The 21,422-nt window shown below is 41.7% G+C and overlaps 1 protein-coding gene across 8 annotated transcripts in view; it reads left to right on the forward strand.

Moving 5' to 3' along the window:
• The window catches only part of LOC143027610 (uncharacterized), a 327,317-nt gene that overhangs the window by 239,802 nt on the left and 66,093 nt on the right, over positions 1–21,422 (forward strand). For 5 of the 8 annotated variants that reach the window (XR_012966618.1, XR_012966619.1, XM_076188969.1 and 2 more), the window contains 3 exons: positions 3,118–3,387; positions 3,560–3,823; positions 13,874–14,049. Coding sequence is in view for 3 of the 8 variants with exons in the window: in XM_076188969.1 (XP_076045084.1) it covers positions 3,118–3,387; positions 3,560–3,823; positions 13,874–14,047 (708 nt within the window). In the remaining 5 variants the exon portion in view is untranslated. Of the gene's footprint in view, positions 1–3,117; positions 3,388–3,559; positions 3,824–13,873; positions 14,050–21,422 lie in introns of those variants that run through there. The other 3 variants (XR_012966621.1, XR_012966622.1, XR_012966620.1) reach the window with 1 other exon arrangement.

Below are 21,422 nucleotides of genomic sequence, written 5' to 3' on the forward strand. Positions count from 1 at the left end.
GAGTCTGTATATCAAGCCCTCTGTCTGTGTCAGGGTTGTCGACATACCAGGCAGACGACTTGGCGTTGAAGTCTCCACCCATGATCAGGTTGGGGATTGAGGCTAGTTGGCTAAAATGAGGCCTGAAGGTGTCTGGAACTGTGGGGGATGATTGGGGGGGAATGTACATGTTAACTATTGTCAGTGTTGATTTGTTGCCTGTGCGGATTCGAATGGATTGGATTTCTGTTGTGTTATCTGTGGTAGGGAGGAGAATTTTGGTTGTGGCGCTTGTGTCCACAAAACAGATGGAGTGGTGGATCAGGGTGATGAGTCCACCGCCATAGCCGTCAGTCCGGTCTTGTCTGATGGTGGTGTAATTATGAAATGATGGTGTTTTGTGTGAGTGTCTTAGTTTTGTTTCTTGTAAAATCGCAATGTGTATGTTGTGTTGTTTAAGAAAGTGTTCAAGTTCATGTTTTTTCGTGTTAATACCGTCAATGTTGTGTTGTAATATGTTGATGTTGTGTGTTTTGTATGTGTTGTATGTTGCCGTTTGGGGTTGAGGTTGGGGTGGTAGTGGGGAAGGTGTAGGATCTGGGTCAGAGGGGGGGGAAAGGAGAGATCGGGGACAAAGGAAGGGGAGTACTAATCGGGGGTAAGGGCAGAGGGAAATTGTGAGTGGGTGAGGGTGCTGGCTGTGGTTGGGGAGGTGGGAGTGGAGTTACTGGAGGGCAGGTAGAACATGTCCAAGTGTTTGTGTATTGGTTTGTGTCAGCAAGTGTTGTATAAGTGAGGTGGGCCCAGTTTTTGCACATATTGCACTGAACTGAGCCCTTTGTCTGTCTGCTCGAAGTAATGGGTTTAGAGCATGTTGGGCATGTGTATTTTGTGGTGGGCCCAGGATTGCTCTCTACATCTCCAGCTAAAAGTAGAAGAGGAGTGATCGCCGGAAAATCACCCCTCGGTGCAGAAAAAATGTAATATTGCATGTTGGGAAAAAGGATTGTGGTACTCCCCAAGGTAGGCGTAGCTCCTCTTGGGGATCGGTGCCACCTGCGTAGAGCCGGTGGCCAGGGGTAGATGCTGCCGTTTGGCCCCCAACTCTTGGGGTTGGGGGGTGGTCCCACGACGTAGACGCTGCAGCTCCAGGACCAATACATAACAGTTGTGGAGGCCGGCTTACTCTGTGGGGATGTTGCAGTACAGAAAATGTGCATGGCAATGAACATGAAAATGATACATCACAAGACGTTTAGTAAACTTTGCCATCATATTATAGAGACCAGCATAAAGAAGTATGAGGAACTCTTGGAAAAAACAAGGGAACAAGTACATGCAGCATTAGAAAAGGAAGACCCAACTTTACCGGAAGTAAAAGTTACTATCGATGGTTCGTGGAGTAAGAGAGGATTCACTTCTAAAGGCACCCACTGCTGGTTAAAATAAACCTCTTTCCAATGATTTAGATACCCCGAAGACCCCCAGCAGTGAGGTTTCATATGAAGAAACCGACAAATGTCCAAAAAAGCAAATTATATGATGGTGTCGTCTGTGCGTCGCCACTACTGTGATATACTTTAGTTTTTCATTATTTAAAGTACTTATAATTAAAATATGTTGATGATTTTTACTGGACTTATCCATTATATAATAAGAATTAAGCCATGAAAAAATCAGTCAAATTGGTGAAACTATAAGCAAGTTACAGATATATTTATATTTCAAGTCGCCATATCTTCGTTCGATATTTTTTTACTTTTTTTTAATCATAAAAAATCTGAAATACATCAGATTTAGATGAAACTTACAGAAAATATTACATTTAGTAACTGCTAGGGCCGGTCATTCGAATATTTTGAATAAGATGAAAGAGGAGTAATAATGGAAACAAGACCAAAAAAATGTAATTTTTCACGATTTTTGCCGAACATTAAAATTGAAATGCCTGTATGCAAAAGTATAAAGAAAATTGTTCAATTACTCAATGACTGGCCCTAGGTGTGCCTACTGACTAATCATAGCCAAAATATAAAACAAATTGGTCCACGTATTATGATGCTGTGCACTTTTAAATGTTGCTACTGGTATATGTCATGTGTACATACATCATTCTGTTTCACCTAAAATGTAGGGAACATGGATACCTATTTACCTGAGAAGTTTCAGCTCTTTACTCTAAATAGTTTAGAAAATGACCCCTAGGTGTCACGTACCCCCTTAATTATTTGGTAATTAAGATTCATCAATTACAAGAACGTCTGAGAACTTACCTGGTTGAGTTCTCAGACATTAGGTCTGAATTTGAAGTGAATTCTTGAGGCTTCGTGCGAACAGTAAAATACCTTAGCCGAGGTTTCTATTAGAAGCGTCTGGTACCAGCGCTGAAGATGATCTGGCATTCAGTTCATGAAACATAGTCTTGTTCGGCTGGGATTCTTACGAGTTCAAAAAAAGCTTCGAGGCCACGGGACAACTAATACTTTAAGTAAATTCTCAAAGTTCCCGATTTGTTAATCAAAATTACAACATAGGTTTAATAGAAATAAAGAGGGAGGGGAGTTAAATAGTAGATTAAAATTACGATAGTGTGGTATGGAGTTTCAGGAAAGGTTCCCGATTCGAAATTAAACAAGCCTTCGGGAAATCACCGTAACTCAAGGTAAACAATGCAGTTCCCATAACAATTACCACAATTACAAAATAGTAAATACATGTTTTGTTTTGAAACTTAAAATAGGTTTTTATTAACCTTATCGAAAATGCATTCATAAGTAAAATACAGTACTGGGAAATGGCTTTTAGCCTAGGCTACTCCAGGCCTGTCTAGCCTACATATAAGCAAATTCAACTTACGTCGTTTTTCAACTTACATCGTGTCTCCTGGAACCAATTAATGACGTAAGGTGAGGTGCACCTGTAATTGGAAATCAAGGATATAGATTAAGTTGGAAATGTACATGGATTTGAGTCTAGTTATGTTAGAAAATTAGAGAATAGATGGGATGCAACAAGCATTGCTCCTTCCCTGTATACTACAATTAGGTAAATGCACACACATTTTTCTTTCACTCCGCATTTAGTATTTTATCTGTTGTTGCTTCATCTTTAACAATATTCTCTAATCTTCTTCCCCAGGGTTACTCTGCTATTCCTCTAGAACTGAATTTGCATCACCTCAGGCAAATAAGAGGTGATAACTATTGTGCTGTGCGTGCTGCACTTTATCAGGTATTACGTCGTGGCCTACCATTACCCAGTGGATGTGACACATACAAATCCTTATCAACCCACCTTCTCGAGGGGGCACAATGGCTCAAGCAATGGACTTTTGCTCGACGTTTCTCCTATACTAGTGATAATGTCCTTGTGGGTTTCAAGGATTGTTTGGACACTTTAGACAAATTAGTGAGTTTTCAAGAGAACTAACTTGTTTGTATCATACTAAAAGAGTTAAAGCACCAAGTTCTTTGATTTTGGAATGAATTTATGCTTTGTTACACAATTGACAGCAGTATGATTAAAAGACTAATTGATGAGTGCTTTGATCTGATGACTAATTCTTGTGCTTTCCCCTCAGGTGTTAGACATTATGGGTTGTGAAAATAAAGATTCAGTGGTGCTCACAGCTTTAAACAGCAATCCACACATTGATATCAAGATATGTGAGGCTATAAAGCTACACATGATGATGGCTGCAGTGGACCTCTACCAAAGAAACATCAGTGGAGATAGTGTACCCTTATTTGCAATGATTATGTTTGCCAGACAATCCTCAGAAACACCCAAGGAATTCCTGGCAAATCATCTCAATGCAGTTGGAGATACTGCTGGATTAGAGCAGGTTGGAATTTTATTATATTCATTCATAGTGGTTTTATATGAAAAAGCTTCTTCCTGGGTTTCAAATCTTCATAGAGAAAAATGCCTTGAGCTGTATAAGTTTTATGTTTAATCCATACTCATTATCTATTGAAAAGTACGGAAGTAAATTGTAAATGTATGTGACTTGGGGAAATTTAAATTTATACATACATATACCAAAGGCTTTTTCCCGCGTACATGGGGGGGGTAGCCAAAAAGAAAAGGCATAGAAACCACTCCCACCCATTCCATCCCCTACATATTTCACTCCCCTCCACCCTCCTCCCTCCCTCTTATCTTGCCACCCCCTGGATGATGGATCATCCCTGCATCCTGTCCACTGCCCTGGGTCAGAAGCAGTGTCGCAAGAAACTTAAATTTATCATGTTTATATTTTCAATCATACCAGCTTCACTATTGGCTATGAGTTAAGCTTGAATCTCCTTAAAATTAAGTTAGGACACCAATTAGCAATCGACTAGTTCTTCAGAAGTTAGGTCAACTTCCAAGTTGGAGACTTTTTGAGCTCCTTTAGCTCAGTTGGTAGAGCTTTGGCCCAGCTTTGGAGAGAGATACAAAGAAAAGAAAAAAGAAGTAAAGTACAAGGTAAAGGAGGCAAAGAGGAGAGATGTGAAATGGGGTAAGGGTATGACAGAAAATTTTGAAAGTAATAAAAAAAGATGTTTTGGAAAAAAATTAAGAGAGGAAGAGGAGGAGAATCAAGTAGAGAAGAAAAGGTAAAAGGTACAGATGGAGAGATGATAATGGAAGAGAAGGCAGTAAGGGGAAGATGGGCAGAATATTTTAGGGAGTTGCTAAATGTGAAGGAGGATAGGGAGGGAAAGATGGTTGCAGTGGGAAGTGCTAAGAAAATGACCATGATGAGTGAGGATAATGGAGGAGAAATAAGGAAAGATGAAGTGAAGGCAGTTGTTAAGATGATGAAAGCAGGTAAGGCACTTGGTCTGGATGGATGCCATGCAGAATGTGTAAAAAAAAGGAGGTACAGTGATGGTGGACTGGCTTGTGTGGTTATTTAATGTTTGCTGGAGACAGGGTAGAGTGCTGGAGGAGTGCCTGTATAGTTCCACTTTACAAGGGAAAAGGGGACAAGTGTGAATGTAGTAGTTTCAGAGGGATTAGCTTAAGTGTAGTTGGGAAGGCTTATGGGAGGATCTTGATTGAGAGGATTAGGAGAGGAACAGGGAGTAATTGGTGAGGAACAGTGTGGATTTAGGACGGGTAGAGGTTGTGTAGATCAGATTTTTGTGATAAGACAGATATGTGACAAAGCTATAGGTAAGGGGAAGGATGTTTTTTGGGCTTTTATGGATCTGGAAAAGGCTTATGACAGGGTAGACAGGAAGGCACTGTGAGAGGTTATGCTGATATACGGTATAGGAGGAAAGCTTTTAGGAGCTGTCAAGAGTTTTTACAAGAGTAGTAGAGCATGTGTCAGGATTAGAAATGGAGAGAGTGAGTGGTTCGAGGTAAAGGTGGGACTTCGTCAAGGATGCGTTATGTCTCCCTGGCTGTTCAACTTATACATGGATGGGGTGGTGCAAGAGGTAAATGCAAGGGTAGTGGGTCAGGGATTGGAGATGGTTAAAGAAAATGGAGAAAAGTGGGAGGTGAGCCAGCTGTTGTTTGCGGACAACACTGCATTTGTGGCAGGATCGGAGGAGGGATTGAGGAAGTTGGTGACAGAGTTTGGGAGAGTGTGTGAAAGAAGAAAGCTGAAGATAAATGTGGATAAAAGTAAAGTGATGAGATGTACAAGGGGTGAAAGTGGCAGCAGACTGGAAGTGAGCATTAACCCCTTCACTCCGGGCCAAAATCTCGCACGCAGCATTAGCTGCCATTCGTGCGATGTTGCATCATAATACTCGCGTTATGAAAAATAAGGTTACTGCTGTATTGCTCGTTCTCTTTCACCCGTGAATTTTGATAACCATAGAAAATATGATGAAGCCAGTTTAGAGAGTATGGGGGTCACGCAGGTACAACTACAATATATATAATCAAGACACCAACATCGGCATCCTCGCGTATCCACTTGCTCCTCATGATGCCTACGTAGGCGTCATTGTATCAAAGGGGTTAAGGGAGTGCGACTGGAGGAAGTGGATAATTTTAGATACTTGGGTGCAAATGTGGCAGGAAAAGGTGGAGTGGAGGTGGAGGTAGAATGTAGATTGAGAGAAGCGAGTAAATGCTTTGGTGGATTAAAAAGTGTAATAAGGAATAGACATTTGGGAATGGATGCTAAGAAGAGACTGTATGAAGGAGTGATTGTGCCAACAGCACTGTATGGAGCAGAAACATGGAACATAAGAGAGGAAGAGAGAAGGAGTTTGAATGTGTTTGAGAAGAGGTGTCTGAGAAGTATGATAGGGGTTACTAGGCTAGATAGAGTGAGAAATGAGGAGGTGAGGAGGAGAACAGGGGTGGAAAGGGAGCTGGGAGATTGGGTTGATGAAAGAGTATTAGGATGGTTTGGACACATGGAAAGAATGAATGAAGAAAGACTAGTAAAAGAAGTATGGAAGGCAGATGTGGAGGGAGTGAACATGAAGGGACGTCCTAGGATGAGATGGATGGATGGGGAAAAGGGGAATGTCTGTTGAGGAAGGACGGGAGAGGACAGAAGACGGGTGAATGGAGAATGGTTGTATATGGATGATGATGTGATGCATGAGGTGGAATGGGTGGGGGGATGGGGGCGAGGTAGTATGTGTGAGTAAAATTTTACGATGCCCAAAGGGATTTCTCCCCTTCTCCTTTTCTGCATGGGGGGATGGAGAGGGGGGGTCACCGATTTAATGAAGCGGCCTTGCTGTGGATGTCCTGTGCCTTGCAACACTGCCTCTGACCCAATGCAGTGGACAGGGTGCAGGGATGACCCATCATCCAGGAGGTGCTAAGATAAGAAGGAGGGTGGAGGGGTGTGGAGTGTATTCAGGGATGGAATGGGTGGGAATGATTTTATGCCTTTTTCATTTTGGCTACCCCTCTTGTAAGGGGGAAAAGCCTTGGTATATGTATGTATATTTTCATCTGTTGTCCAATAACTAAACCCTTTCAATACCAGTTCACAGTCTTTATTCTAATTAATGTCAAAAAAAATTATTTAGTTGTGTGGCATGGCACCTTTTCAATATGATAGGAATTAACCTATTTGAGGAAGCTCTTCTGTACTGGAAGATACTTTCTCTGTTATTGTGGTTAATTCCACAAGTTTGTTTACATGTATGATACCATAGCAGATGGTTCAACTTTGAATGGAATACAACAGATTCATCATTTTAAGAATTTTGTTGTCAACTGGTTGATGATTTTATTAATTTAAGAAGAATCACTCTGGTTATCATCCCATGACCCTGAACTTGACCAGATATTTGATCTATTTTGCCACGTTTTAACCATATAGAGAAACTGTGACATCTGCATTAAGAAACTTTAAAAAAATTAATATATCAATAGAATTTCACATATCTGTGTAATCACATAACACAAGAAATACAATAACTGAATGTTATTGTCCACCTCTACATTCCTCTAAATTGTCTAGGGGTTTATCAGATATAGTAAGAGAGTGAATGAGCAAGCAAGAACAAATGAGTGTGCAGAAGTGATAAAATGAGCAAAATGGAGTAAGAGAACAAATGAACAGGAGTGGCTGAGTGAGAGTAAGAGATTGAGTAAGTCAACAAGTAAGAGCAACGAGTGAGTGAGCAAATGAGAGAGATTGAGTTAGAGTAAGTGAGAGCAAATAAGAAAGAGAGAGCAATTAAGAATCAGTGAGAGGTAGTAAAAAAAGTATAATTTTACTGTGAGATGATGCACACTTGAATAATGGGAATGGCAGGAAGTAGTTGTATTTCTTCACATCCTTTAGACATTAAGTCTTTTTCAATATATTTCCCACAATCTTCAAGCCCTCCCATCCCTCCCAAGAGATTTACCTGCCTCTTTCTTTTTTATTTTTCAATGTGGCTTCAATGCTTTTATTCTCTCATCATGTGGTTTGTCTGCCAAGCTGGGAACCAGTCTGGTTGCCACCCTTTGCATCCTTTTGATCTTGCTTATATCTCACTAAATGTGGAGAACATACCATAGATGCTTATTTCAGTCTTGGGCAGATTATGAGTTTCTAAGAGTTTTTTTCATCTTCTGTTTATACAATAAGTGAAAAGCCACTTTAATGTTTTGGAGCTACCAATATGTCTCCCTCACAATCTTACTGATATATTTGTCTGGTGAGTTTGTCTTTTATCAGTGTTATATCTCCAAGGATTCAATAAGTACTGTTGAATGTACTATCATAAATACTTTTACAGTATCATGAATTACAAGTCCCTTGTAAGAGGGAAAAAGCCTTTGGTATATTTATGTATGTATGTATGTATGAATTACAAGTAACCGTGGCATACATTCCAGATGCTTTACACAATGCCAAGATAAACAAGACTTATTTTGTCATGACGTGTTGGTATCTATACCCATCAGTAACATAAATCTGGAATATTCACATCTCGTGATTATGAGAACATTCATGCAAAATATAATTAGCATTCAAGAAAAGCCTCTGGTATATGTATGTATGTATGTAAGAATCATTAATTACACACTACAATAAAAACTCAAATGAACCTTTGTAATTGACAGTATCTGTGTGCAATAACTCATCAACTCCACATGTCAATAAGAATTATAGAATATATGAACTGAGTGAAATGACATCAAAGAAGGAACAATATAAATCAGAACCTGAGGAATTATTAAGAGAGTATAACAAGTTTAAAGAAGAAAAATTAAGTTGAAAGTCAATGTGAAGAAGAGCAATGAGAAGGCTTGAGTAAATGAAGAAAATATCCAAAATCAAAGATGAACAGAAAGAATGGTTCAAATTATAAGAAACAAATACAGTTACAAGAATTTATGTAGCTACAAAAAGAAAAATGGAGTGGTTGGGAAGTGTGGAATTTCAGGAAAAATTGTAGTGAAGAGTTGGTGAGGTGTCTAGAAAGAGAGATGTTGATAGCAAATACAATGTTTAGGAAGAAAGTCAAGCATAAGTACACATGGGAGAGGGTGGTGGATGGAAGGGTGGTAGTGTTAATGGACTATATAGTGGTAACCAGGAGTATAGTAGGAAGAGTTAAGGATGTACATGTTCTAAGGGGAGAGGGTGGGGGAATATCAGATCATTTTTTGGTGGAAGGTAAGTTGAGAGTGGAGGATAGATGGAGAAAGAGGAAAAGGAAAAAAGGTAGGGAGGTGCTTAGAGTGAACTGCTTAAATGAGAGAAAAGGAGAAGGAGTACAAGAAGAAGCTGAGAGAGGAGTGAGAGGGAGTGAAGGATAGAGTAGAACTAGAAGTGCAGGAGGAATGGGGATGGTTCAAGGAGGGAGTCATAAGGTGTGCAAAGATGGTGTGTGGAACAAGGAGTATGGGAGGAAATAGAAGGAAGGGTAGTGAGTGGTGAGATGAGGAAGCAAAGAAGGTTGTAGGAGGGAAGAAGTGAGCTTTCACAGATTGGTTACAAAATAGGACGAGGGAATCATATGAGAAGTACAAAGAAAAGAGAAGAGAAGTAAAGCATAAGATATAGGAGGCAAAGAGGAGAGCAGATGTGAAATGGGGTAAGAGTATGACAAAATTTTAAAAGTAATAAAAAAAAAATTGGAAAGAAATTAAGAGAGGAAGAGGAAGCGAATGAAGTAGAGAAGAAAATGTAAAGGGTGCAGATGGAGAGATGATAATAGGCAGTAAGAGAAAGATGAGCAGAGTATTTTAGGGAATTGCTAAATGTGAAGGAGGAAGTGCTAAGAAAATGACTATGATGAGTGAGGAAAATGGAGGAGAAATAAGGAAAGATGAAGTGAAGGCAGTCATTAAGATGATAAGAGTAGGTAAGGCACCTGAGTTGGATGGGCGCCATGCAGAATATCTGAAAAAAGGAGGTACATTGATGGTGGACTGGCTGGTGAGGTTATTTAATGTTTGTTTAAGAGAGGGTAGAGTGCCAGAGGACTGGAGGAGTGCCTGTATAGTTCTACTTTACAAGAGAAAGGAAAGTGTGAGTGTAGTAGTTTCAGAGGGATCAGCTTGTTAAGTGTAGTTGGAAAAGTTTATGGGAGGGTCTTGATTGAGAGGATTAGGAGAGGAACAGGGAATAATTGGTGAGGAACAGTGTGGGTTTAGGAGAGGTAGGGGTTGCATAGATCAGGTTTTTGTGATAAGACAGATATGTGAGAAATCTAAAGGAAAAGGTAAGAATGTATTTTGGGCTATTATACATACATACATACATATACCAAGGCTTTTTCCCCCTTCCAAGGGAGGTAGCCAAAAAGGGAAAGGCATAAAAACACTCCCACCCATTTCATCCCTAAATACACTCCACACCCCTCCCACCCTTCCTCTCATCTGAGCACCTCCTGGATGACGGGTCATCCCTGCACCCTGCCCACCGCCCTGGGTCAGAAGCAGTGTCGCAAGACACAGTACATCCACAGCAAGGCCGCTTCATTTAATCGGCGACCCCCCCTCTCCGTCCCCCTTTGCATATAAGGAGAGGACGGGGAGAAATCCCTTCGGGCTGCGTCAAAATTTACTCACACATACTACCCCACCCCCCACCCCCCCGCCCATTCCTCCTCATGCAGTCACAACATCATCCATATACAACCATTCTCCACTCACCTCTGTCTTCCGTCCTCTCCCTTCCTTCCTCAACAGACATTCCCCTCTTCCCCAAAGCCCCCTTCACCCCATCCATCCACCTCATCCTAGGACGTCCCCTCATGTTCACTCCCTCCACATCTGCCTTCCATACCTCTTTTACTAGTCTTTCTTCACTCATTCTTTCCATGTGTCCAAACCATCCTAATATTCTTTCATCAACCCTATCTCCCAAATCCTTTTTCACCCCTGTTCTCCTCCTCACCTCCTCATTTCTCACTCTATCTAGCCTAGTAACCCCCACCATACTTCTCAGACATCTCATCTCAAACACATTCAAACTCCTTCGCTCTTCTTCTTTTATGTTCCACGTTTCTGCCCCATACAGTGCTGTTGGCACAATCACTCCTTCATACAGTCTCCTCTTCGCATCCATTCCCAAATGTCTATTTCTCATTACACTCTTTAAACCACCAAGGCATTTACTCGCTTCTCTCAATCTACATTCTACCTCCACCTTCACTCCACCTTTTCCTGCTACACTTGCACCCAAGTATCTAAAACTATCCACTTCCTCCAGTCGCTCTCCCTTAATGTTCACTTCCAGTCTACTGCCACTTTCACCCCTTGTACATCTCATCACCTTACTTTTACCCACATTTATCTTTAGCTTTCTTCTATCACATACTCTCCTAAACTCTGCCACCAGCTTCCTCAATCCCTCCTCTGACCCTGCCACAAGCGCAGTGTCGTCCGCAAACAACAGCTGGCTCACCTCCCACTTTTCTCCATTTTCTTTAACCATCTCCAATCCCTGACTCACTACCCTAGCATTCACCTCTCGCACCACCCCATCCATGTATAAGTTGAACAGCCAGGGCGACATAACGCATCCTTGACGAAGTCCCACCTTTACTTCAAACCACTCACTCTCTCCATTTCTAATCCTAACACATGCTCTACTACTCACATAAAAACTCTTGACAGCTCCCAAAAGCTTTCCTCCTATACCATAAATCTGCATAACCTCCCACAGTGCCTTTCTGTCTACCCTATCATAAGCCTTTTCCAGATCCATAAAAGCCCAAAAAACATCCTTCCCCTTTCCTATAGCTTTCTCACATATCTGTCTTACCACAAAGATCTGATCTACACAACCTCTACCCGTCCTAAATCCACACTGTTCCTCACCAATTACTCCTTCTGTTCCTCTCCTAATCCTCTCAATTAAGATTCTCCCATAAGCCTTCCCTACTACACTCAACAGGCTAATCCCTCTGAAATTACTACATTCACACTTGTCCCCTTTTCCCTTGTAAAGAGGAACTATACAGGCACTACTCCAGTCCTCCGGTACTCTACCCTCTCTCCAGCAAACATTATGGATCTGGAAAAGGCTTATGACAGGGTAGACAGGAAGGCACTGTGGGAGGTATTGCAGATATATGTGATAGGAGGAAAGCTTTTAGGAGCTGTCAAGAGTTTTTACAAGAGTAATAGAGCATGTGTTAGGATTAGAAATAGAGAGTGAGTGGTTCGAGGTAAAGGTGGGACTTCATCAGGGATGTATTATTTTACCCTAGCTGTTCAATTTATACATGGATGGGTGGTGCAGGAGGTAAATGCAAGGGTAATGGGTCAGGGATTGGAGATGGTTAAAGAAAATGGAGAAAAGTGGAAGATAAGCCAACTGTTGTTCTCTGACAACACTGCACTTGTTTTAGGATCAGAGGAGGGATTGAGGAAGTTAGTGACAGAGTTTGGGAAAGTGTGTGAAAGAAGGAAGTTGAAGATAAATGTGGATAAAACTAAGGTGATGAGATGTACAAGGGGAGAAAGTGGCATCAGACTGGAAGTGAGTATTAAGGGAGAGAGACTGGAGGAAGTGGATAGTTTTAGATACTTGGGTGAGAATGTGGCAGGAAAGGGAGGAGTGGAGATGGAGGTAGAATGTAGAGTGAGAGAAGCGAGTAAATGCCTTGGTGGATTAAAAAATGTAATGAGAAATAGACATTTGGGAATGGATGCTAAGAGAAGATTGTATGAAGGAGTGATTGTGCGAGAATGTGGCAGGAAAGGGAGGAGTGGAGATGGAGGTAGAATGTAGAGTGAGAGAAGCGAGTAAATGCCTTGGTGGATTAAAAAATGTAATGAGAAATAGACATTTGGGAATGGATGCTAAGAGAAGATTGTATGAAGGAGTGATTGTGCCAACAGCACTGTATGGGGCAGAAACATGGAACATAAGAGAGGAGTTTGTGTTTGAGATGAGGTGTCTGAGAAGTATGATAGGGGTTACTAGCATAGATAGTGAGAAATGAGGAGATGAGGAGGAGAACAGGGGTGGAGAGGGAGTTGGGAGATAGGGTGGGTGAAAGAATATTGGGATGATTTGGACACATGGAAAGAATGAGTGAAGAAAGACTGGACACATGGAAAGAATGAGTGAAGAAAGACTAGTAAAAGAGGTGTGGGAGGCAGATGTGGAAGGAGTGAACATGAGGGGGCAACCTAGGATGAGATGGATGGATGGGGATAAAAGGGGTTTTGGGGAAGAGAGGAAAGTCTGTTGAGGAAGGGCGGGGGAGGACAGGAGATAGGGGTAAATAGAGAATGGTTGGATATGGATGATGTTGTGATGCATGAGGTGGAATGGGTGGGGGATGGGGGGTGAGGGAGTATGTGTGAGAACAATTTGACGCAGCCCGAAGGGATTTCTCCCCATCTTCTCCATTTCTGCATGAAGGGACAGAGAGGGGGGGTCACTGATTTAATGAAGTGGCCTTGCTGTGGATATGCTGTGTCTTGCAACTCTGCTTCTGACCCAGGGCAGTGGACAAGATGCAGGGATGACCTGTCATTCAGGAGGTGCCAAGATAAGAGGGTGGAGGGGAGTGGAGTGTGATATGGATGGAATGGGTGGGAGTGGTTTTTATGCCTTTGTTTTTTGGCTACCTCCCTTATAAAGGGGAAAAAGCCTTTGGTATATGTATGTATGATATGTAAATGTAGGCTATTCATTAACATTGGCACAGATGATAATGGGAAGAGAATTCAAGCTATTTAGTTCTTCAGTTATATTGGCATAGCCCCTCTGGTTATTCTTTCTTTGTATAAATGTACTCATTTCACACTTACAGATAAGAGTAAAAATATGATTCTACTTGTATCTATAAAATATTTCATAGTTATATTGGAAATATTGCCTACATGTATTTAGACATTTTATTATTATTATTATTATGTTTGTGTCAATACATTCATATTAGTTTTTTATTAAAGAGAGGAAAATGTATAATGTAGTTTAGTTGTAGTGAGTAATATATTTTTCTTTTGTTTCCAGATTGAGATGTTTCTTCTTGGTCATATGTTACAAGTATCATTGGAAGTTGTTCGACCTCTGAGTTATGGCCAAGATGATTTCATTTCCTATTACCCAGACTCTAATGTTGGCATCTGGCCAAAAATTACTCTTATTGCTGAGGATGACAGGCATTATAATATCCTAGTGGAATAAAGGTAAGATTGATAGTTTTTTTATAATTAACCAAATATATCAGTTTGTAGTTTTATATATCCAATATTTGGGCCTTCCCAATGTAATGATGATGTTGCAAACCCCTTTATTCAAAATCTAAGTACTACCAGCAGTGATATGGAAAATTATTTTGCATGTACTGTTTTCAGTGTATACTAAGGTCAGTGGTAATAGTCAGTGAAGAAGGTCACTGGCTTCAATTAACTTGGTAAGAACTTGTGTATGGGAGGTGATAACAGTGGCAAGGAATATTGGAGCTCCCAATCACTCAGTGTGGCCTATTTATTGGTTCAGTAGCTTGTTCCATTTACTGCAAGCTCTATATGTATCAGTATATATATATATATATATGTGTATTTTACCTAGTAGTATTTACCTAGTTGTATTTAGCGGGAAGGGGAGCTATGCTCGTGTTGTCCCGCCTTTGTATCTTGCAGTGTCTAGTTTGTTTTTAAACTCATGAATGGTTTTTGCGCATACTATTTCATTGTCCAGTTTGTTCCAAGTGTCCAAAACTCTATGAGGAAAACTGTTTTTCTTCAGTTCTCTTCTATAGCTATGTTTTTTTATTTTCTTTCCATGTCCTCTTGTGTTTCTTTTGTCCCAGTTAAGTAAGTTCTCACTATCGAGTACCTCTGTGCCTTTCATGATTCTGTAGATGGTCAATAGGTCACCTCTCTCTCTTCTTTGCTCCAGTGTCGGTAACTCCAGTTTAGCCAATCTCTCTTCGTATGATAGGTTTGCAAGTGCAGGTGCCATTTTTGTAGCTGCTCTTTGGATTCTTTCTATTTTCTTTATATTCTTTTTGGTACTGGGGGACCACAATGTCGCTGCATACTCTAATCTAGGCCTTATCAATGTAACCAATATTTTTTTCATCATGTCTTCGTCCAAGTATGTAAACGCCACTTTTATTGATCTTAGCAAGTTGTAAGTCTCCCCGACAATTTTGTTAATCTGTATATCATAGGACAAGTCGTTTGTGATAATTACTCCCAAATCTTTTTCGGATCCTACTTTCTTTACTTCTTTGGTTCCAATTTTATATTTTCCTGATATTCTGTTTTTGCTTTTTCCAAACTCCATTATGCTACACTTCTTAGTATTAAAGTCCACTTCCCATTTCTGACTCCAGTTCCATACCCTATTTAGGTCTTCTTGCAGTGCTTCACAGTCCTCATCAGTTTCTATTTTCCTTAGCAGTTTGGCGTCATCGGCAAAGAAGCTCATGTAGCAGTTCACGTCCTCATCCATGTCATTCATATAGATAGCAAACATTATTGGTGCCAGCACAGATCCTTGCGGTACTCCACTGATCACCTCTTTCCAGTCTGAATATTTTTCTCTGAGCACTACTCTCATCTTTCTACCAGTCAGAAAGTCCTCTATCCATTTTAGTAGGTTTCCCTGTATTCCTCCTATGTGTTCCAGTTTTTTTTAGTAGTTTTCTGTGTGGTACTTTGTCAAAGGCTTTTTGCAAGTCTAGGAATGCACAATCAGCCCATCCATTTCTTTCTTGCACTATGTCTATTAGTCTTGAGTAAAAGCATATTAAGTTTGTGGAGCATGATCTTCCTTGTCTGAATCCGAATTGTCTTGGGTTTAATATGTCATTGTCTTCCAGATGTTTTACCCATCTATTCTTGATTATTTTCTCACAAATTTTGGCAATGGTGCTTGTTAGTGATACTGGCCTATAGTTGGTGGGCTCTTCTTTGTTTCCTCCTTTGTGTATTGGTACAATGTTAGCGTTTTTCCAGTCCTCGGGTATCTTTCCTTCTTTGAGTGAGCTGTTTATTAAGATGTGTATTTTGTCTGTTAGTTCTTCTTTGCACTCCTTTAGAATCCAATTTGCAATACCGTCCGGGCCATGTGATTTTCTGACATCCAGCCTTGATAAATGTTCTGATATTTCCTTTAGTGATGCTGTAAACTCATTCATGAGGGGAGATTTCTTGTTTTTGTCTATGTCACAATTCGGTATTTTCTCTCTGGTGAAAACAGATTTAAAGTGATTGTTCATGACTTCGGCCATCTCTAAATCTTCTGTGTATTCTATGTTTCCTTGGCATAGTTTCACCAATTCCTGTTTGTTTTTAAGTTTACCATTCACATACCGATAGAATAGTTTGGGTTGCTCTTTGCATTTGTCTATAATATCCTTCTCATGGTTCCTTTTCTCCTCTCTTCTCACATTAACATACTCATTTCTATAGTTAACATAAATTTGCCATTTGCTTTGTTTTTTGTCTTTTCTCCACTTTTTCCAAGCTTTGTCCCTTCTGTCTTTTGCCTCACTGCATCTTTTGTTGAACCAACATTTAATGTACTCTCTCTCTCGCTTTTGTCTTGGTACATGCCTGTTTACCCCTTCATTGTAGTTTTCCATCAATATATTCCATTTCTCTTCCACTGCTGTTTCTTCCCTGTAAAATATTTCCCAGTTTGCATTCCGGAAGAATGTCTTTAGTTTTGTAAAGTCTGTTTTGTTGTACCTCAGTCTTCCTTTCCTATGCTTTTCGTTCCTCTCTATGTCTATTTCTTCCTTTAGTATAGTTTCGATGAGTACATGGTCACTCTTTCCAATTGGTGTCTCATACTGGACTTTATGCACTATTTCAGGCTCTGTTGTAAATATTAGATCTAGTTTCGATGGCTCTTCATTATTTCTGTACCTTGTGTTTTCATGGACCCATTGGGTCATTGTGTACTCCATGGTCATATCTAGCAGTACATTGCCCCACGAGTCATCTCCTCCTTGCACTGTCATGCTGTCCCAACAAATTTCTTTGCAATTGAAGTCCCCCATAACTACCAGATTACCCTTACCCATTAGTATCTCATTGAGTGATTTTCTTGTGTCATCTAGCATTTTTGTATGTTCAATTTCTTTCCAAGCGCTTGTTTTTGGAGGCACATAAGTCACCACAAACTTTCTACTTTTCATATTCTTGCCTTCGACTTTTATCATGATCAATTCAGCATTACCTTTGCCCTCTGCAATTTTTGTCACCTTTAGGTCTTTCTTGGCCAAGAACATGATTCCCCCTCCCTGTTTCTTGTCCCTGTTTTTTATCCAGTAGTTGTATAAACCTTGTCCGATAACAGTGGATGGTATTCCACCTCTTAGTTTAGTCTCTACAATTCCCATTATGTCTGGTTTTGCTTCTAACAGATAATCATTGAGTTCGTTCAGTCCCGAAATTAGTCCGTCAATGTTGGTATAGGCCACTTTTAATTTTCTTCCTTCTCCCTGTATGTATGTGTGTGTGTGTGTGTGTATATATATATGTTTGTGTCATTTTGACAATTGGAAATAAACTCATCTGCTGGGATTCGAACCCCCGCCAGAGCAGAATGCTTCATATAAAGTGAGGACTGTACCGCCTGTACTACACTGACCCTTCAAAACAGAACGAATTAGTTCACGGACTAATCATTCTGCCAAGGGCACTCGTGTAGCCTGCATAAATGATTTGATGAAATACAGTACATACCACGTTCTACACGAGTGCCCTCGGCAGAATGATTAGTCCTTGAACTAATTCGTTCTGTTTTGAATGGTCAGTGTAGTACAGGCAGTACAGTCCTCCCTTTATATGAAGCATTCCGCTCTGGCGGGGGTTCGAATCCCAGCAGATGAGTTTATTTCCATATATATATATATTTATATATACAGGTAAACGTCGACTTACGATGGCCGCGACTTACGATTGTTCGACTTTACGATGACGACGACGACGACGACGATATGATAATTTAACCCCTTCCATACGGTGCCGCACACGTAGGCGTCATGAGGAGCAAGTGGATTCGCGACGCTGCCATATCGGCGTCTTGATTATATTTATTGTAGTCGCCCCTGTGTTTTTACATTCTCTGAAATGTGCCCTGAATCCCATTCTCTGTGGTTTTCAAAATTCGCGGGTGAAAGAGAGAACGATCGATATAAGCGGTGACTATATTTTATGATGCGAGTATTATTACGTCACGTCGTACGGCTGGCATTGGCTGCTGCCCGCGAGATTTAAGTTCCGTACTGAAAATACATATTATAGTGTTTGAATATGGTAAAAAGGATAAAAATAATTAAATAAACTACTGTACATGTTTAATAGGCTATATTCAGTATCTCTGGTGGTTAATATACAGGTAGGCTAGGTACAGTGACCACGGAACAGAGTGATACACAAATTGGGGATCGACTTACGATGAAATCGTCTTACGATGGCTCTATCGAAACCTAATGCCATCGTAAGTCGACGTTTACCTGTATATATATATGATGATGGTAGTCCGTCGATTACAATGATGACAGCTTCTCAGGTTTTCTGACGGGGAGGTTTGTCAACGCCTGTTATGGGTTCGGAGGTGGCTTATGAGGCCAATTCTCGAATGGCAGACGCGAGGGCAGTGGGGGCAGGGGAAATGTTCATTGATTGGAGGCTGTGATGACGTGGCCTTGCGCCTCGCTCTTGCCTTCCTGGCGTTTTCCCTGCGTTGGTCCTCTAAAACGGTCTGGGCCTGCAGGGTGATGGAACGCCACTGGGGTCTGTCCAAAGCTTCGGTTTCAAGCTTTTTTGGTGGAATGTTAGTATGGGTGAGGTGTGTCTTCATGCAGTCTTTAAAGAGCTTGCGTGGTCTACCTGTGTTTCTCTTGCCTGAGCTAAGTTCTCCATACCAGAGTTGTATGGGGAGGCGGTGGTCATCCATTCAAATGACATGTCCCACCCATCGGAGCTGACTTTTGAGGATCACGGCCTTGATGCTGGTCATCTCTGCACGGTCGAGCACTTCCAGGTTTGTGACTCGGCTTTGCCATTTGATATTTAAAATGGATCTTAAGCTGCGCATGTGAAAGTGCTCTAGCTGCTTCAGGTGTCGTTTGTACAGGGTCCATGACTCACAGCCATAAAGAAGGCTGGTAAGGACCACAGCCCTGTACACTTTCAGTTTGGTAGAAACTCTGACGTTTCGCTGGTTCAGGACTCGTGTTCTGAGCCGGCCAAGTGCTTGGCTGGCTTTGCAGATTCTGGCACTGATTTCTTTGTCCAGGCTACCATCATTGCTAATAGTGCTGCCGAGATATTTGAACTCCTTCGCATTTTTCAGTTGAGTTCCCTCGATAGAAATGGAGGGAGGCTGGGAGGTAGAGATGGATGCTGGTTGGAAAAGCACCTCTGTCTTTCCAAGGCTGATGGTAAGGCCAAAGAGGTGGGCATCCTCAGCAAACTTATCGACGATTAGCTGTAGGTCAGATTCCTTGTGGGCCATGAGGGCACAGTCATCAGCAAAAAGTGTCTCAAGAATGAGTTTCTCACTGGTCTTAGTCTTTGCGTTCAGTCGACGAAGATCGAACACAGAACCTTCAGATCTGAATCGCAGATATACCCCAAGGTCCAGGTCCCTGAAAGCATGGTTGAGCACATAGGTGAAGAACAGATTAAAGAGGATCAGGGCCAGGACGCATCCCTGTTTGACGCCATTGCTGATGTTGAAGGGCTCCGACACCTCTACATCTGACAGCACCTGCCCAGTCATGTCGTCATGGAATTGTCTAATAAGATTGACGAATTTTTCTGGGCATCCGAGCTTGGACAGAATGACCCAGAGGGCCTCCCTGTTCACTGTGTCGAATTCCTTGGTGAGGTCAATAAAGACTGCGTACAAGTCCATGTTTTGTTCAATGCATTTCTCTTGCACTTGGCGCATGACAAAGATCATGTCAGCTGTACCGCTGTTTGGCCGAAATCTGCATTGTGCTTCTGGCAGGTTGTCTTCAGAGACATGGATAACGAGACGGTTGACCATGACTCTTGCCAGGATTTTACCCGCAATGGGGAGAAGAGAGATGCCTCTATAATTTCCACAGTCTGTCTTACTGCCCTTGTTCTTGAAGAGAGAGATGACTGTGGCATTTCTGAGTTCTTTGGGTATCTCTTCACCTTCCCAGATGTTGGTAAGAAGGGAGAAGGATTCCAGGGCAACAGGTCCAGCTGACTTAAAGATTTCGGCTGGGATCCCATCCATACCAGGGGCCTTGCCTGAATTGGTCTGGCTAATGGCCTTCATAACTTCTTCCATCGTTGGTGGAAGCTTGAGGCAGTGGACTGTGGGTTTCTGGGTGATGAGGTCGAGGGCATGAGATTCTACTGTTGATGGCCGGTTAAGTAGAGTGCAGAAATGCTCCCTCCATCGCGCGTTGATACTTCTCTTCTCTTTCAGTAGGGTGGAGCGGTCTGCTGTCAAGAGAGGAGCAGTACACGGCTTCATGGGTCCATAGACCTCCTTTATGGCACTGTAGAACATTTTGGAGTTCTGGGTGTCAGCGTATCTCTGGACCTCATCTGGACCCACCACTTGTCCTGCATCTTTTGGAGCATTGTCTGGGCCTGTCTCTGGAGGTGCTTAAAGCGATCATGCTTGGAGGTGGAGGAAGGGTCATTCTGCCATTCAATAAAGGCCTTCTGTTTGTTGTCGAGGAGTGACTTTATGGTCTCATCATTCTCATCAAACCAGTCTTGATGGGTTCTCTTCTTGGGACCATTGGTGGCCCTGGCTGACTCCGTCACCAGAGACTTGAACTGCTTCCATTGTTGTGTCGGGCAGCCAGTCAAGGGTCCGTGAGCAATTAGTCGGTCGTCCAGGTCATCTGCAAATTCATTATATTGCTGGGAGTTCTTAAGTCGAGCGACGTTGTATGCTGGCTTGATGGTTTTCGGCATTTTATGGTGTGGTGGGATGATGTGCAGTGATAGGATGCATCTGACTAGACAATGGTCTGTCCAGCATTCTGCACCGTGCATTGCTCTTGTGATCTTCACATCGCGGATGTCTCTCTGGCGGCAGATGACGAAGTTGATCAAATGCCACTGCCTAGATCTGGGATGTAACCAGGTCGTCTTGTACTTGTCTGCCTGTCTAAACATGGTGTTCGTAATAGCGAGTTGGTTTTCAACACACATGCTCAGGAGCATTAGGCCGTTGGAGTTTAACCTTTCTATGCCATGTAGTCCCAGCGCACCATTCCAGTTGTTGTAATTCACTCCAACTCTGGCATTGAAGTCGCCCAGCAGAAAGAGGGATAGGAGGAAAGCTTCTAGGAGCTGTCAAGAGTTTTTATGAGAGTAGTAGAGCTTGTGTCAGGATTAGAAATGGAGAGAGTGAGTGGTTTGAGGTAAAGGTGGTAATTCATCAAGGATGCTTTATGTTGCCCTGGCTGTTCAACTTATACATGGATGGGGTAGTGCAAGATTTAAATGCAAGGGTAGTGGGTCAGGGATTGGAGATGGTTAAAGAAAATGGAGAAAAGTGGGAGGTGAGCCAGCTGTTGTTTGCAGACAACACTGCGCTT

Source organism: Oratosquilla oratoria, chromosome 8, assembly GCF_046742065.1.
Source record: "Oratosquilla oratoria isolate Oo_2021 chromosome 8, ASM4674206v1, whole genome shotgun sequence".
Lineage (NCBI taxonomy): Eukaryota > Metazoa > Arthropoda > Malacostraca > Stomatopoda > Squillidae > Oratosquilla > Oratosquilla oratoria.